This window comes from Mesoplodon densirostris, chromosome 10 (assembly GCF_025265405.1).
Source record: "Mesoplodon densirostris isolate mMesDen1 chromosome 10, mMesDen1 primary haplotype, whole genome shotgun sequence".
Taxonomy (NCBI): domain Eukaryota; kingdom Metazoa; phylum Chordata; class Mammalia; order Artiodactyla; family Ziphiidae; genus Mesoplodon; species Mesoplodon densirostris.
This window is the reverse complement of record NC_082670.1, coordinates 16,430,687-16,450,117: the sequence shown is the minus strand read 5'-3', so window position 1 is coordinate 16,450,117 and position 19,431 is coordinate 16,430,687. Positions and strand designations below refer to the sequence as shown.

The 19,431-nt window shown below is 40.1% G+C and overlaps 1 protein-coding gene across 2 annotated transcripts in view; it reads left to right on the top strand.

Moving 5' to 3' along the window:
- Positions 1–18,441, top strand: part of MBOAT1 (membrane bound O-acyltransferase domain containing 1) — a 129,516-nt gene extending 111,075 nt beyond the window's left edge. For both annotated transcript variants that reach the window (XM_060109583.1, XM_060109582.1), the window contains exons 11-13: positions 1,994–2,126; positions 4,932–5,083; positions 17,145–18,441. In XM_060109583.1, the coding sequence (XP_059965566.1) occupies positions 1,994–2,126; positions 4,932–5,083; positions 17,145–17,271 (412 nt within the window). In that variant the 3' untranslated portion in view covers positions 17,272–18,441. The remainder of the gene's footprint in view (positions 1–1,993; positions 2,127–4,931; positions 5,084–17,144) is intronic.
- The last annotated feature ends 990 nt before the right edge of the window (positions 18,442–19,431 follow it).

Here is a 19,431-nt window from a genome sequence, read left to right as displayed (position 1 = left end):
TGTAACTTGCCCAAAGTCACACAGCTAATGAGCAATAGCTATGAGCCCATATCTCATAGTATCGCCATTTTACAGATGAGGAAAGTGAGGCACAGAGGGGTTATGTAACTTGCCCAAAGTCACACAGCTAATGAGCAATAGCTATGAGCCCATATCTCATAGTATCGCCATTTTACAGATGAGGAAAGTGAGGCACAGAGGGGTTATGTAACTTGCCCAAAGTCACACAGCTAATGAGCAATAGATATGAGCCCATATCTCATAGATAATAGATATGAGTGTCTCTCCAGAGCCAGGCTCTTAAGCTCTATGATGTGCTGCCTCTTATCTAGAGGAGAGCCTATTGCTCAGATGTCATGGAGGGTCAATGTCAGCATCAGATCACTGAAGATTGCTGTGTTTATTTTATCCCCCGTATCGAAAGCTTTATGGTGCCCCAAATGCTTATGCTTTTCAACTTTGTATTTTTGTTGTTTCTCTGTCCTTTTGTTTTTCTGTACATTCCAAAATTAGAAACATTCGTTATTGTGGAACTAATGATATGCTATCCTTGAAGTGGCAGACTTGAGCTCGTGAATATTCCTATCGCATGAGTGCAGGGAGAGTATAGAAATATTAAGCTGTTGACTCTGCTGTTTTTGATAAGTAGCATTTTTCATCAGTTAAAACATCGGGGTAAAAGAAGAGACAATGTATAATAATTTCAACAAAGTAAACTCATGCAACTACTCTGAATGTGCAGTTTTTGAAAATTTGCCCTTAATGTTATTGCTATTCATTTTGCAAGTCATTTTAGCCTAAACCTCTTTCTGTATATTGAATTATCCCAATGTATGGAGAGTTCTACAGTCTCCACTAGAGTTTGTTCTACATAAACATTTTTTATGTGACTGAACATACATGTGGGCACATAAAAAATGAAAAAATACTATTTAAAAATCCTTTTAGAAAATGGAGTATTTCATTCACACAAAAAGATACAAAGGGTAAGAAACAAATACCCATGCAAACTACCTCTCATTTCAAAAAGAAACATTACAAATGGAGTCCCATCCTGTGTTTCTTTCCTCAAATGCATTCCCTTTCTTCCTGTGAAGAGAGAGCCATAGTCCTTAGTTTGGGTTTAACTTGGTTACTTTTGACAGCCCATCCAGGCTGGATTGCTGTTAACTGTTTGGATTTCTGTTTTACTTTTCATCTGGGCCCTCTCACTCAGGAAGCCATGTACTTGCTCCTATGGTGCCCCTGGCAATCCGTAGACTGAATTTGGCAGGAAGTCCCCTGTCACGTTGTTTTAATAAACAACCAAGAAGCCAAAGATCTCCAGGGTATTTGCTGACAGGTTCTAGATTCTTACAATGTCCTCACTCTTTAAGGCAAATTCATGGATTGGAATCCAATAGACACTGAGGACTGAAGACGCCATATAACTGACACGTTGATTTTGTGCTGGAGTCATGGCCAAGAGAGATGAGAAGGCTGCAGTGTTGATGAGTTAGATGACATTGGGGCCAGTGTGGAAAAGTAAATTAATTTAGATGAAATAAGGATCTCACTTCTAAAGACCCTTACCCTGATTCTAAAAGTTTTAGTGTCAATGGCACTTATTTATCCATAAGCATCCCTGGTAGCTTAGGCCATTGGTGGAATAAGCTTCTATAAGGCAGGAGCTCTCGTTGGGAAAAAGTGACCACTCTGACTTTTATTAGATATTGTGTGATGGGGTCCAGATCATTTAGTCCTATGGAGGTTAAACATTCATGCATCTGACAAAGAGATTGGACTGTGTGAATGGCCCGTCTGGGAGTGTATAAGAAAACTAGAGCTCAGAGCTGCTTGGATTGCGCTGCAAGTACCTGAATAGGGTGAGGCAGGCACGCCATCAATATTGGATCAAATGATTTCTGCATGATTGGTTCCAAATGATGCAGGTGTAGGCAGAAGTTTCTGGTATGTTTGACCTGTGGCCCGTTGTACCTTCCTGTCTTCACAGAGTGTGCTATGAGCGGGTTCCCTGGCACCCCACAGTGCTAACCTTCATCCTGTCTGCCTTGTGGCATGGTGTCTACCCTGGATACTACTTTACCTTCTTAACTGGAATCCTTGTCACGCTAGCAGCCAGAACGGTAAGCTCCCTTTGGCTGTGGGGTCTTTTCTTTAGTAATTGGATGCCTGTGTGTTTGTTGTCTTTTAGGTCCCAGCAGAAGTGCTGTTGGGGGTGATGGTAGGAGTGATGTTTTGAAAAATCAGCAAAAGTCTTCCCATTAGAGAAATACTTAAATATATTGGAACTTATGGTCATAAAATGGTTAAGCATTTTATTTTCATATTACTTGCAGGGGGTGTTTGCAAAACAAAAGGACTTTTAGGAACAATGTTTAGTGCCTTAAGAGATGAAAACATTTCTGGGGCTTCCCTGGTGGCACAGTGGTTGAGAGTCCACCTGCCGATGCAGGGGACACGGGTTCGTGCCCTGGTCTGGGAAGATCCCACATGCCGCGGAGCGGCTGGGCCCGTGAGCCATGGCCGCTGAGCCTGCACTTCTGGAGCCTGTGCTCTGCAATGGAAGAGGCTACAGTGGTGACAGGCCCGTGTACCGCAAAAAAAAAAAAAAAAAAGAGATGAAAACATTTTTAATCATTAAAGGCTGTAAACATACAGTCTACTAATTACAGATGACAATGATTATTAATGTAGGCTCTGTAAAACTTCATTTTGCTTATACTCTACTTAATTTTCTCTTTTCATTATCCTACACCTAAAAATAATTTGGTTTCTGAGCAACCGGTAAAATTGCAGCCATAGGAACTGTTCTCTTAAAGATTGCTCTCAGCCCTCATGTTGGATCCGATTAAATTAGTTTGTGTAAAGTCCTTTGTGAATTTGATAAATTTGGTTCTCTAGGTTTTGGGGGTAGCCTTCAGTTTGTCCTAGACTGTTCCTGCCATTTGCTGGCTGTAGAGCAAGAATAATAACAGAATTTAAAAATATGCCTTCCCTCAAAGAATGAGATGCAACATGTATATAAGTAATTACGATTCACTGTATTCTGTCAAATACAGAGCGCTTTGAATTTTATTTCATTTCAATACTTGATAATGATTGTGGCATTCCTTATTCAGGTGCCAAGAGCTTTTAATGAGATTTGTTGAGCTGTATTTTTAGATGTGGATTTAGGATCCCCAACACAGCTATTCACTCATTCTTTTTTTTTATTTTAAAAATATATTTAAAAATATATTTATTGAGTGCCTAGTATGTGCCAAGTACTGTGATGGGTACTGGAGAAAAAAATGGAGAGCAGAACAGATATGGCCCCTGCTCCCGGTCTAGTGCTGGGAATAGAAATGGATAACTTCTTCATATTTGTTAAATGGAGAGACAGGTAGAGTGGGAATTCTTTTCCATTTCTTTTAGCTATTCACTCATTCTTGAATTTATCTGTTCTATTAATATTTCAGGAGCCCTACTATATGCTAGTAGGTGCTGGGCTATTGCAGTGAACAAAAGTTCCTCGCCCATGGAATTTTTATTTTAGTTAGAAGAAGGTTTGTGGGGATACATGTGTGAACAAGACGGATAATTGATTATTCTGATGAGCACACTTTAAAGTACATATTTTACATATCTGTGCATTGGAAACAGAAGACATTTTCTTTTCTCCTGTACATATACTAACTTGGATCACAAAACTAAAAAACAGATGGGAGGACAAACTTGAACAAAGGCCAGAATTTTGTTAATACTTTCAGAGTATCATTTCTTAAGCTGTCTTTAGTTGATTTCAATGGGTATAAAAGGATTAATTTATGTGAAGCCTCTTGGGTGACCTGGAAATGTTTTTCAGAAATAAGTTAGATAAGGGATGGAGGGGAGAGGGTTGATAGAACAGTATTTCCATTTTTTTTTTTTTTTCAAAAGGAGAATGAACTCAAACAGTCATGAAGTGTCTCAGGCCCAGGAAGTTACCTAGTAAAATCTCTTACATGCTTTTCAATACTGCCCACAGATGGACCTCTAGCCTCTGTCCTGAGGAGCTCAGAGCCGAGGAGGTGCCCTCAGCTTCCCAGGCAGCCCTAGGAAGCCTTTCCTGCTTTGAGGCTGACCTACCTATAAGCCAGCCATTGTTTCAGCTCTGTCTTTGGTTCTGGCCTCTGGAAATTAGGTGTCTTTCTGGAGCCAAATCTGTGTCAAAAGACCTACAAATGAGTATCCTTTGACCCAGCATTTTCCATCTCAAAGAATGTGGTTTCCTTGTCTGGAAAATAGGCATACTGATGCTTACATGATAGGCCTATGGGGAGAGTCAACAGAAATGATACCCATAAAGAATTTACACAGGCTTGGTACACAGTAAGCACTCAATAAATCGTAGCTCATGTTATTATACTATTATATTATTACTGTTATTCAAAGGAAATAATTAGGAAATAGTGCAGAGACTTTTCTACAAGAGTATACATCACAGAATTGTTTACAATAGCAGGGGATAGGAGACTAACTTTCCCATAATTAAAATTGTATCAGATTAATACTTAATGACATGGAAAAACATTCATGCTATGTTACTAAATGAAAAAACAGGCTAAACATGTATTGACGCCACTGGAAACATAAATATGGATATATATGAATATAAAAGGACTTGGAAGGTATGTGCCAAGTTTTTCAACAGTGCTTTTCTCTGGGAGATATTAAAGAAAAAAAAATCTGATTCTGCTTAGTTGTTCTTTAAACATTTTTCTACAGTGAATGAACTTATATTTTTTTAATAATAAGAAAAACCATAGTGGTATTTTTAGTTGAAAATAGAACTCAGATTGTTGGTAGTTTTTACCTCCTATGTTCCTGAGGGGTATTACCTGCATGCATGGAGTAAAAGTTTCCATTTTTTGCATCCCCCCATCCACCATGACTTCCTTGGTGAGCAGGTGAGGAACAACTACAGACATTACTTCCTTTCTTCAAAAGCCCTCAAGGTTGTTTATGACATAGTCACGTGGGCTGTCACCCAGCTGGCCGTCTCTTACACAGTCGCCCCCTTCGTCATGTTGGCCGTTGAACCCACCATCAGTTTATACAAGTAAGTTTCCACTGTTCTCGATTGCTCTATAGTCAACTTGTCTGTTCTCTCTGTGTTTGACTTAGGAGTTGGCAAACTGAATCCATCAGTACTGACGATCTCTATGTATGGTTTTGATGGGAAAATGTCTAGAGAAAGCTTTAGGAGGAAGTGTCTGTCCTGGAGATGCCAACAGACAAATAGTAATACAGAGAGCAGAGTTGACAGGTAGCCCTTCAGCCATGACTAATATAAGTAAGGGATGCTTATGGCAGTGAATTCTGAAGGGATGTATCCAGATTACAAACTCAGAGGGTGAGGTCACTGCCCTTGCCTCTTTTTCCTGGGGTTAGGCTATGCTGGAGGCCGTGGGGCACTCAGAGAGGGACAGAAGCAGGCCGCAGCTGGGGCTGGGTTCACCCTACAGACAAGAGGCCCTTAGGGAAAGGGTGTCTTAGGGAAAGGGTGTCAGGCCCTTATATTCAAACACCAGCCCTCCAGACGAACTGCAGACCTCTTTGTGCTTTTATTGTTTCCCTCTTTTGTTGAATTAGTCGTGTTTCTCTACTCTTGGAGAGATGGTTGCATGACCTCTGGCAAGTTATTAACCTCTTTTACCAGTGTTTTCTCAACTGTAAAATGAAGGTAAGAATAGAATTCACCTCCAAGCACCTTTAGGTGTTAGGATTGAATGAGGCAAACGTGCAAGGGGCTCAGCCCAGTGTCTGGCATGTAGTCTATACTCGATAAATACCAACTTGTGTTATTTACTGATTTGCAGAGACTTTTGCAGATTGAGTTTGGACCATAGCTACAGTCAGAAAAGTGGCTTAGAAATAAACATGCAAACGTGCCTTATTGTACATCAGGGATTGGACTCGCTGGTCAGGAATGATCAAAGAAATTTTACTACTTGGTACAGGTGTCAATGTCTAGGATGATTTTTTTTTTTTAGGTTATAGGGAAAGAAGGTAGAGGGAAGTACACTATGCTCCTCAAAGAAGTCTGTTTCTATAATGCTGGTTAGGTCACAGGACTTATGTCCATATAATATGGAAGTTGAGCTGCTTTATACACAAATTTTTCTAGACAAGAGATGCCAGAAGAGTGGAAAAACAATGAAATCTTCAGCCAAACAAAGCCCTCAGTTCCGCTGCTACAGCGGTAGGAGCCACGAGTGCCCGCCCTGCCCAAGCTGCACCATCTTGGTTTACCTCCTCTCTGCACCCTCCCTCCGGGCAGCCCCACTTGCTCACAGCTCTATTGTCCTTTCTCTTGTCTCAGTGCCCTCTAGCCAGCATTTGCCCTTCATTATCTGGAACTTCTATTGCCCCCTGAAGCAGCCTTAGCCCCGTTGAGCTATCTGCCTGGGCGCTCATTGTCTGTGTTAGCGCTCTGGTTACAAAGTCTCATAGGTTTTGAGTTGTCTGCTTCCGTTTTCAGAGGTTAACTTGTAACCCTGGGCCCTTCTCTCCCTTTTCTTTGGAGGTGCCCAACCCGCTCCACACTCCCTTACTCTAGGGGAGAGAGCTGCTAGTCAGGAGATGACTTTTATAAAAGAAATGGAACAGTGAAATAAAAAATGTTCCGTTAAATCAGATTTTTAAAAGAGAGGTACTTGTTTTTTTATAACAGGCATTGAAACACATTGACTTGCATTCCTGAGTAAGATGGATGGGGCTGAGGGTTTCCCCCAGTGTTTGGAAAATCTAAGTGCCTTTGAGGACTAATAAACAGGAACTAGAGAGAGACAGAAAAACCACCCTAGTCCTGGTGTTTTAAGCACATCATGTTGCCAGACACAAGATTTTTTTCGGGAATATATGTATCATGTTGTAGCAGAAATGCCTGTATTTAACTCAGTACCATTTAATACCTACAGTGCACTGGGCACTTTTCTAGAAGCTGGGGGATGGGATGGTGAGCAAAAGATAGAAATCATTCTTACTTCCATGGAGGAGATAGCTTGGTGGAAGTGACAGGAAATAATTGACAAATTTATAAATACCCACTAAGATCATACTCTGAGTGAATGGTACAAAGATTTATGAGAGCATGTAACAGGAATCTGCTCTTGGGAGGAAGTAGTGTTTGAGTCCTGGAGTCTGAGGGTGCTGAGAGTGGTGGATGGAACACTGTGGGTTGTGTTCCAGACCCAGGGAGCAGCATAGATAAGCCCTGTTGTGATAGGAGGAAGCCCCGAGAAACATGAGTATGGGCAGAATATAGAATCAATCCAAGGTAGAGAGTAGTGAGCTGAGAAGAGACCAGGGTAGGTGTCAGTGTCCCTGTTTATCATATATGGAAGTGGAGGCTCAGAGAGGGTGAGCAGTTAAAACTCACACAGCAAGGCCTGAGTTTCAGATGCAATTTTTTTTTTTTTTTTTAACAGCAAGAGCAGTAGTGCAGTTACTAAAAATTTCTCTAGGAGAAGCTATTTTGGAAGAATGTTACTGCTAGGGTATTAGCACAAAGTGGTGATTTGTTTGTGATCACATGCATTTAACCAACTAAGCATGCTAATTTCTATATTTAGGCAGGAGTTCTAGGGAAAGAATTCAATCATTATCAATCCAGATCACTCATGTAGATTTCCATTTCTTTTTAAAAACAATCTATTTTTTTTTAGAAAACACCTTTGTTTAGCTTGAAATTGACATTTCTGTCACTTCTGTCAATTACAAGCAATTCAAGCTAATATGTTATCTTGTTTTCATAGTTGCTTATGTATATAATTTAACTTCCCTATCTAGATCAGCTCTGTCCAATAGAAGTTTCTACAATGACCAAAATACCATCCAATACGTCAGCCACCAGTGCCTGTGGCTGTTGAGCTTTTGAAATGTGGCTAGTGTGACTGAAGAACAGAGTTTTCAACTTATCTAATTTGAATTTTAACAGCCACATGTTGCCAAGGGCTATTATAGATTGCCTCTCAACAAAAGTTTTCAGAATCTTTTTAAAACAATTTTTTTCAGAAACTCTTAAGAGAATCACTGAATCTGGCAAAGTAAATTAAAATTGAATCATCTTTTTAGTCGAGGTGGGTCTAGATGCATTCCAGATCTGTTCCTCACTAGGGGATAATTTAAATAACTGGCAATGCATGGCAGTTGTATACAAATCCATTTCTCAGGATACCCTTCCCTGACTGACATTTAAATGTCAGATGGGCTTCTTTTTTCTGCCTAGTCACGTTTCAGTGTACAGTGACTACAACTCCCAGCTTTAAATTTCTTAGTCTAATTTTTTTCCTTTAAGTTGTAAATGAGCCCCAAGTGAACATCTAAATGTGATTCTGAAAAGAGGATGGAGTAGCAGGACTTGAGCTTACCTCCTCTTGTGAAAACACCAAATCACAACTAACTGCTGACCAACCATCAACAAAAAAGACTGGAATCTACCAAAAGAGATATTTTATATTCAAAGACAAAGAAGAAGCCACAACAAGACGGTAGGAGGGGTGCTTTTGCGACATAAATCCTATACCCGTCAGGTGGGTGACCCACAAACTGGAAAATAATTATATTACAGAGGTTCTCCCACAGGAATGAGAGTCCTGAGCCCCACATCAGGCTCCCCAGCATGAGGGTCTGGCATCAGGAGGAGGAACCCCCAGAGCATTTGGCTTTGAAGGCCCATGGGGCTGGAGTACAGGAGCTTCACAGGACTGGGGGAAACAGAGACTGCACTCTTGGAGGGCGTGCACAAGTTTTCATGTACCCTGGGACCCAGCACAAAGCAGTACCTCCATAGGAGCTAGGGCTGGACCTACCTATGAGTCTTGGAGGGTCTCCTGGGGAGGCAGGGGTCAGCTGTGGCTCACTGGGGGCGGGGGGGGCAAGGACACTGGTAGCAGAGGCCCCAGAGGATATTGATCAGCGTGAACTCTCATAGAGGTTGCCATTTTGGCATCAAGACATGGCCCTTCCCGCCAGCCTACAGGCTCCAGTGCTTGGACGCCTCAGGCCAAACAACCAGTAGGGTAGGAACATAGCCCCACCCATCAGCAGACAGAGTGCATAAAGACATACTGGGTTCACAGCCACCTCTAAACACACCCCTTGACATGGCCCTGACCACCAGAGGGATAAGACCCAGCTCCATCTACAAGTGGGCAGGCACCAGTCCCTCCCACCAGGAAGCCTGCACAAACCTCAAGACCAGCCATACCCACCAGAGGGCAGACACCAGAAGCAAGAGGAGCTATGATCCTCCAGCCAGCAGAAAGAAGACCACAAACACAGAAAGTTAGACAAAATGGGACAGCAGAGAAATATGTTCCAGACGAAGGAACAAAATAAAAACCGACAAGAACAACTAAATGAAGTGGACATAGGCAACCTACCTGAAAAAGTAGAGATGATCAAGATCTCAGAAAAAGAATGGAGGCACAGATGAAGAAGTTACAAGAGATGTTTAACAAAGAGCTAGAAGATTTAAAGAACAAACAAACAGAAATGAACAATACAATAACTGGAATGAAAAATAAAGTAGAAGGGATCGATAGCAGAATACCTGAAGCAGAAGAAAGAATAAGTGAGCTGAAATACAGAACGGTAGAAATCACTGCCGTGGAACAGCATACAGAATGAAACGAGGACAGTCTCAGAGACCTCTGGGACAACATTAAATGCACCAACATTCACATCATAGGGGTCCCAGAAGGAGGAGAGAGAGATAAAGGGCCTGAGAAAATATTTGGAGAGATTATAGCTGAAAACTCCCCTAACATGAGAGAGGAAACAAGTCCAGGAAATGCAGAGAGTCCCATACAAGATAAACCCAAAGAGGAACACACTGAGACACATATTAATCAAACTGACAAAAATTGAAGACAAAAAATATTAAAAGCACCAAGGGACAAGTAACAAATAACATATAGGGGAATCCCCATAGGGTTATCAGCTGATTTTCTTCAGCAGAAACTCTGTAGGCTAGAAGGGAGTGGCATGATATTATGTAAAGTGATGAAAGGGAAAAACCTACACCCAAGAATACCCTACCCAACAAGGCTCTCATTCAGATTCAACAGAGAAAAAGTTTTACAGACAAGCAAAAGCTAAGAGAATTCAGCACCACCAAACCAGCTTTGTAACAAATCCTACAGGAACTTCTCTAGGCAGAAAAGAAAAGGCCACAACTAGAATCAAGAAAATTAAGAATGGGAAAGCTCATCAGTACAGGCAAACATAAAGTAAAGGTAGGAAATCACCTGCACACAAATATGATATCAAAACCAGCAATTGTGAGAAGAGGAGAGCACAAATGCAGGATATTGGAAATGCATTGGAAATTAAGTGACCAGCAACTTAAAACAATCTTGTACATATATAGACTGCTATATCAAAACCTCATGGGAACCATAAACCAAAAATCTACAACAGAGGGCTTCCCTGGTGGCGCAGTGGTTGGGAGTCCGCCTGCTGATGCAGGAGACGCAGGTTCGTGCCCTGGTCTGGGAGGATCCCACATGCCGCGGAGCGGCTGGGCCCGTGAGCCATGGCCGCTGAGCCTGTGCGTCCGGAGCCTGTGCTCCGCAGCGGGAGAGGCCACAGCAGTGAGGGGCCCGCGTACAGCAAAAAAAAAAAAAAAAAAAAAAAACTACAACAGATACAGAAAAAAAGAAAAAGCAATCCAAACACAACAATAAAGATAGACAGCAAATCACAAGAGAACAAAAGAGGAAGGGGAGAAAAAAAGACCTTCAAAAACAAATCTAAAACAACAAAATGGCCATAAGAACATTAATATTGATAATTACCTTAAATGTAAATGGATTAAATGCTCCCACCAAAAGACAGACTGGCTGAATGGATACAAAAACAAGATCGGTATATATGCTGTCTACAAGAGACCCACTTCAGGTCTAGGGACACATACAGACTGAAAGTGAGGGGATGGAAAAAGGTATTCCACGCAAATGCAAAACAAAAGAAAGCTGGAGTAGCAATACTCATGTCAGACAAAATAAACTTTAAATTAAAGACTATTACAAGAGACAAAGAAGGACACTACAAAATGATCAAGGGATCAATCCAAGAAGAAGATATGACAATTATAAATATGTATGCACCCAACATAGGAGCACCTCAATATATAAGGCAAATGTTAACAGCCATAAAAGGAGAAATCGACAGTAACACAATAATGGGGGGGGACTTTAACACTCCACTTCATCAATGGACAGATCATCCAGAGAGAAAATCAATAAGGAAACACAGGCCTTAAATGACACATTAGACCAGATGGACTTAATTGATATTTATAGACCATAACATCCAAAAGCAGCTGAATACACTTTCTTCTGAAGTGCACATGGAACATTCTCCAGGATAGATCACATCTTGGGTCACAAGTCACGCCTTGGTAATTTTAAGAAAATTGAAATCATATCAAGCATCTTTTCCAACCACAAAACTTGAAATTAGAAATCAATTACAGGAAAAAAAACTGTAAAAAACAGACATGTGGAGGCTAAACAATATATTACTAAACAACCAATGGATCACTGAAGAAATCAAAGAGGAAATCAAAAAATACCTAGAGACAAATGACAATGAAAACAACAACCCAAAACCTATGGGACACAGCAAAAGCAGTTATAGGAGGGAAGTTTATAGCAATACAGCCTTACCTCAGGAAACAAGAAAAATCTCAAACAACCTAACCTTACACCTAAAGCAACTAGAGAAAGAAGAACAAAGAAAACCCAAAGTTAGCAGAAGGAAAGAAATCATAAAGATCAGAGCAGAAATAAATGAGATAGAGATGAAAACATTAGCAAAGATCAGTGAAACTAAAAGCTGGTTCTTTGAGAAGATAAACAAAATTGATAAACCTTAATCCAGACTCATCAAGAAAAAAAGGGAGAGGACTCAAATCAATAAAGTTAGAAATGAAAAAGGAGAAGTTACAACTGACAGCACAGAAATACAAAAGATCATAAGAGACTACTACAGATAATTCTATGCCAATAAAATGGACAACCTAGAAGAAATGGACAAATTCTTACAAAGGTACAACCTTCCAAGACTGAACCAGGAAGAAATAGAAAATATGAACAGACTAATCACAAGTACAGTAACTGAAACAGCAATTAAAAACTTCCAACAAACAAAATTCCAGGACCAGATGGCTTCACAGGTAAATGCTATCAAACATTTAGAGAAGAGTTAAACACATGTGCTTCTGAAACCCTTCCAAAAAATTGCAGAGGAAAGAACACTCCCAAGCTATCAGAATGATGGTGACCTCATAGAATGCTATGAGGTCACCATCATTCTGATAACAAAACCAGACAAAGTCATCACACACACAAAAAATTACAGGCAAATATCACTGATCCTCAACAAAATACTAGCAAACTGAATCCAACAACACATTCAAAGGATCATACACCATGATCAAGTGGGATTTATCCCAGGGATGGAAGGATTTTTCAATATCCACAAATCAATCAGTGTGATATACCACATTAACAAACTGAAGAATAAAAACCATATTATCATCTCAATAGATGCAGAAAAAGCTTTGGACAAAATTCAACACCCATTTATTTTATAAACTCTCCAGAAAGTGGGAATAGAGGGAACTTACCTCAACATAATAAAGGCCATATATGACAAACCTACAGCTAACATCATTCTCAATGGTTAAAAGCTGAAAGCATTCCCACTAAGAGCAGCAACAAGGCTAGGATGTCCATTGTTGCCACCTTTATTCAACATAGTTTTGGAAGTCCTAGTCATGTCAATCAGAGAAAAGAATAAAAGCCCAAATTGGAAAAGAAGAAGTAAAACTGTCACTGTTTGCAGATGGCATGATACTATACATAGAAAGTCATAAAGATGCTACCAGAAAACTACTAGAGCTCATCAATGAATTCAGTAAAGTTGCAGGATACAAAATTAATACACAAATCTCTTGCATTCCTATACACTAACAACGAAAGATCAGAAAAAGAAATTGAGACAATCCCATTTATCATCGCATCAAAAAGAACAAAATACATAGGAATAAATCTACCTAAGGAGACAAAAGACCTGTACTCAGAAAACTATAAGACACTGATGAAAGAACTCAAAGATGACACAAACAGATGGAAAGATATATACCATGTTCTTGGAATTGGAAGAATATTGTCAAAATGACAATACTACCCAAGGCAATCTACAGATTCAATGCAATCCCTACCAAATTACCAATGACATTTTTCACAGAACTAGAACAAAAAACTTTAAAATTCGTATGGAGACACAAAAGACCCCAAATAGCCAAAGCAATCCTGAGAAAGAAAAACGGAGCAGGAGAAATCAGATTCCCTGACTTCAGACTATACTTACAAAGATACAGTAATCAAGACAGTGGTACTGGCACAAAAACAGACATATAGATCAATGGAACAGGATAGAAAGCCCAGAAATAAACCCACGGACCTATGGTCAATTAATCTACGACAAAGGAAGCAAGAATATACAATGGAGAAAACAGTCTTTTCAGTAAGTGGTGCTGGGAAAATGGGACAGCTACATGTAAAAGAATGAAATCAGAACATTCTCTAATACCATATGCAAAGAGAAACTCAAAATGCATCAAAGACCTATAAAACTCTTAGAAGAAAACATAGGCACAACACTCTGACATAAATTGCAGCAATATCTTTTTGGACCCACCTAATAAAAACAAACAAATGGGACCTAATTAAATTTAAAAGCTTCTGTACAGCAAAAGGAACCATAAAACAAAAAGATAACCCATAGAAGATAATATTTGCAAACGAAGCAGCTGACAAGGGATAAATCTCCAGAATATGCAAACAGCTCATGCAGCTCTATGTCAAAAAAAAAAACCCCCCAAAAACATAAAACGAACAACCCAATCAAAAAATGGGCAGAAGACTTAAATAGACATTTCTCCAAAGAAGCAATACAGATGACCAAAATGCATATGAAAAGATGCTCAACATCACTAATTATTAGAGAACTTCAAATCAAAACTACAATGTGGTATCACCTCACACCAGTCAGAATGTCCATCAAAAGTCTGTAAACAGTAAATGCTGGAGAGGGTGTGGAGAAAAAGGAACCCTCCTACACTGTTGGTAGGAATGTAAATTGGTACAACCACTATGGAGAACAGTCTGGAGCTTCCTTAAAAAACTAAAAATAGGGCCTCCCTGGTGGCGCAAGTGGTTGAGAGTCCGCCTGCCGATGCAGGGGATACGGGTTCGTGCCCCGGTCTGGGAGGATCCCATATGCCGCGGAGCGGCTGGGCCCGTGAGCCATGGCCGCTGAGCCTGCGCGTCCGGAGCCTGCGCGTCCGGAGCCTGTGCTCCGCAACGGGGGAGGCCACAGTGGTGAGAGGCCCGCATACCGCAAAAAAAAAAACAAAAAAACTAAAAATAGAAATCCCACTCCTGGGCATATATCTGGAGAAAAATAGCAATCCCACTCCTGGGCATATATCCAGAGAAAACCATAATTTGAAAAGGAACATGCACCCCAATGTTCATTGCAGCACTATTTACAATAGCCAAGACATGGAAGCAACGTAAAATGTCCATTTACAGAGGAATGGATAAAGAAGATGTAGTACATATATGCAGTGAATACTACTCAGCCATAAAAAAAAGAATGAAATAATGCTATTTGCAGCAACATGGATGGACCTAGAGATTGTCATACTAAGTGAAGTCAGACAGAGAAAGACGAATATCATATATCACCCATATCTAGAATCTAATTTTAAAAAATGATACAAATGAACTTATTTACAAAACAGAAAGATATCAGAAACAAACTTATGTTTACCAAAGGGGAAATGTAGGTTGGGGGGATAAATCAGGAGCTTGGGGTTAACATACAAACGCTACTATATTATAAGATATCAATTGATAACCAACAAGGACCTCCTGTATAGCACAGGGAACTCTACTCAATATTCTGTGATAACCTATATGAGAAAATAATAAAAAATGAAATATATATATATATACATATATATATATATATATATGTATATATATATATATAAAACTGAATCCCTTTGCTGTACACCTGAAACTAACACAACATTGTAAATCAACTATAATCCAATAAAAATTTTTAAAAAAGAATGAAGTTGTCTTAGCTCAAGCTGCTATGACTAAATAGTATAGACTGGGTGACTTAAACAGCAGACATTTATGTCTCACAATCTTGGAGGCTGGGAAGTCCAAGATCAAGATGCCAGCAGATTTGGTTTCCGATGAAAGCTCTCTTTCTGGCTTGCAGAAGGCTACCTTCTCACTGTGTCCTCACAAAGCAGAGAGAGAGACCGAGGGAGACAAGGACAGCAAAAGAGATGGGGTGAGGGACAGTGAGAGGGACACAGAGAAAGATGGCTCACGCTCTGATTTGCCTTTATTTTCTAATAAGGGTACTAATGCTGTCATGGGGGGGCCCACCATCATTGCTTCATCTAAACCAAATTACCACCCGAAGTCTACTCCTCCAAATACCATCAGATTGGAAGTCAGGGCTTCGATCTATGAATTTGGGGGAGGACACAAACATTTAGCCAGAGAAGAACCTTTCTATGAAATCATTTTCAAAAGCAAAATCTCATATGTTGTTGTCTTTAACTAGATAGCACTTTATTAAATTCAATGTATAAGAATGTTAGAATTTGTGTAGGAATTTTTCTAGATAGCAAACTCCTTGAGAGTAGAACTATGCTTTATTCATCTGTATATCTGGAGTACCTAGTTTAGTCCTAGCATGCTCTATAAATGTTAGCTGAGTTTTTCCATAACAAAAAGATGGAAGTATTGCTTAAAATTTGAGAGAAGTATGGAATGTCAGAATAGGTTACTAAACCTCCCTGGGAAGTTGAAGTTTTTTTTCCCTTGACTGCCAGAATATTTGACTTTAATCTAACAAAATTGCTCCAGTGTAGATTTGGCCACATGTAAAAGATTAAGGCAAAACGCAAGAATAAAGTACATTTTACGAGAGCAGACTTTGAAAGCTGGAGTTCCCTCTGCCTGGGGTGTGCCTGTGAGAATCCCAGCTTACACTTGCTGAGCCAGTGTGTTTATCTGTAGAGCTGTTATTCACTCTCATTACTGTCCTGGTTTAAATAGTAAATCAGATGGTCACTTACCTGTGGCTATTCACCCCTCTGCTAATTACTACCATGTGTCTATACGTCTCTTCTTTTCCATTCCCAAAAGGAGGGGTGGGGTCTTTGCCTTTTTGTAGATCCCAGTTCAGTGCTTTGTACATCCTAGGCAATAAATGCTTATTGAAAGAAGAAATGAAGATATGATTGCTTCTGCTGGAGCTTTTAACTATTCTATAGACCTGACATTATGATCACAAAAGCTGGGGAATTATATGTAAATCAATTGTGGGTCCCTTGCCCCTTAACATTATTTTCCTTTGCTCTTGAAAAAGCATTGGAGAAAGTGTAAGTTCAGTTTTCCCAAATGGATATAGAACAATTTTATAAAAGCTGTTTCTAATTACTTGCATTCATTGATGTGTACAGCATTTATTGAGCATCTACCCTGTGTCCAGTACCACACTTATGCAATAAGTCCACAAACCTCAAAAACAAAACTTGTTTTAGTTTGGATGAAAATCGAGTTATGGAGTAGGCTTTTGAAATCTGGATTCCTCAGGCTCATAATATATACAAGAACCCCTGACACTTAGTGGAGCACATTGACTAAAGTGTCAGTTGCATTTGTGTTTGGGGAGCATAGGGTAGGGCTTCAATTTCATTCCATGCATCCTTAGACTTTTAACATGGTGGGTTTCTAGCTGTCAGGGTTAATTCTCTCGATCTGCTTATTACATCAGTGGGACATTGCCATACGCCTGTCTGCAGATGGGCTGGTTGGTTTGCTCTGCCCAGTTTTGTGGTTTTGGTCCATCCCTGGCCCACTCACCCAATCAAAGGAAGTTATCTGTGGAGTGGATCAAGGCAAGCCTGAGGGAAGTCAGGTCCGCCAGTGCCAAAAGGTGATGTAATTGCTTCATGTGACATTTCCCACATACACTCTTGTTTGAAATATAATTTGTGTGTTTATTCCTAGGTCCATGTACTTTTACTTACACATTATCAGTCTCCTGATCATACTATTCCTGCCAATCAAACCACAAGCTCATAACCAAAGGCGGCCTCAGACTCTGAACTCTGTTAATAAGAAAAAAATAGATTGATACCTCCAAAAGAAGAAACAAACAAAAGCTGAACACATAAGACTGCAAATCACTGGACAGAGGAGATAAAAAGACTCCAGAGTTCTCCAGTGACTTAGAGGTGATGTTTACATGCATCTATTTTGTTTTGATTTTTTAAGTGCAGGGAGTATTTTTATAAAGCTTTTTTTGTACCATTGAATCAGCCATGTCCAGTTGATTTAATACTTTCTAGGACATTTGAGTAGTATGGAGGTGTGTGGAGAATGTGCTAGAACTGCAGAGACAGTCCATTCTGGGCTAGCTGGGTCTTCACTTTTCTGGCATGATCTCCAACCACTGAAATCTGGATGTTGGGAACCCGGGCGTCTACTCCAGAAGTTAGAAGGTAAAGCTGAGATGACTTGTCTTCCAGAACATATGCAAGACGGTTGTTCCTTGGGAAGCCCCCAATCCTTTGACTTGTGACATTACTGTTCTCAAACACATTAACTACACTCAGAAGACTGCCGGGAGGGACCGTGTGGAGGGAGGTTTGCAGAATACTGAAAATTCAAAGAGCCTGGAGGACTAACTGTGAATGGACACTTGAATGGACTGGAAGTCAGGCATGTGCCCTGAAGGTGGCTGCGTTTCCCCCCCACCCCCCCGCCAGGGATGTAACCCTTCTTTCTTCTGAAATGAGCCAAGATTGGAAATCAGAAAGTCTCCTGCCCACATACCAGAAGTCTCAGAGGGGCTACTGTTTTCCATTGCATATGTGCCTTCTGCTTGCCCAGGCATGGCCCTGAGAAAACACCCAGATTTCACACCATTAAGGCAGAGGGATGTCTTTTTATAAATATTTTTTAAAGTAATTTAAAGTTATATTGAAGTTTGGGGAGAAGAGGCAGATATTTCTCTCTTTTCTCCTCATTTCTCAGAGGTGTTCAGGATCACAGCCCATGATGTTCACTCGGGCTGGTTTCCATTTTTTTCAGTTTCATAGCTGATTAAATCTGACATTGTTTTAGTTGAATCATCCTATTAGAAAGCAGAGATTGAAAAATGGTTTTCCTTTCTATCTTTGTAATGAATGTGCTGTGGCTCCTTTGGGAAACTTCTATTGGGTGATATTCTATGTAGGAGAAGGAAACATGGTATTAAATGTTGTGGAAAATAATAATGATAATAATAAAATATATGCTACAATGTTGTATTGTCAATCAAATACCTTGGGAGGAGAGAATTTGTTCAAATCAGAGGGTTAAAAAATGAGTTTCTTACTAAATCAATACTGCATTTCTACATAAAGGAAATATTTCTAAAAAGAATTGCTTTTTGTTTGTGTCAGACTTGCTGTTCTGAAGCATGTGTGTGTATTTTGTGTGTATGTGTTTTAACAAATGTGTACAGGTTTTACTTGCTTAAAATTTGAGCATCACACGTTCAATGTGTACTACATGTCAGGCGCTTGGATGTTTTCGGTTTGATTTCTGATCTTCATTCCTAACAGTGCAGGTAGGATTAACCTCCTTTTACAGATGAGGAAACAGAATCAGGAAGATGGCTGCTAACTGCCCCAGAGTCACAGACGTAGTGCTTGAGCTGAGATTTGAATCCAAGACAGTCCCAAGAAAGCCACTGGCCGTGGATATTTCTATGAGGTATCCTGCTGGTGCATCTCTTTGGACAATGAAATGTGAAGTGATATGCTTGTCCCTTAAATAGTTTGTGTGGTCCTGATGCTGCTCAGAACCTGAGCTCTAGTCCTTATGTGAGATAATGGAAGTTAAGAAGTAGCACTTTTGTGCCAGCATAGGAGGCTTACCTCAGTTTAACCAGGGAACCTTGTGGCAACCCTACTTTGCTGTCCCAGGAGGAATATTAGATAGTGGATAGAGGGAAGAGAATGTAGGTGCCTAAAATCTGTCAGGGTCTGTCTCCAACAGGAATATTTTGAGGTGCAAGACCAAGAAAAATACCCATCTTGCACACCAGCAAAAATGGTATACATCACCATTGGCATGGAGTGTGTGGAATAATCCATCCTACAATGAAATCTTTGAACTTGCAATATGATTCATGTCTGGGGTTCTCTGTATTTAGTATCTTCATTTCTGAGAGAAGAACTTTGGTGGCGAGAGGAGAGATGATCATTAGGGAGACCAGCAGTCCTGCTTTGCAGAGACTCTGCCAACC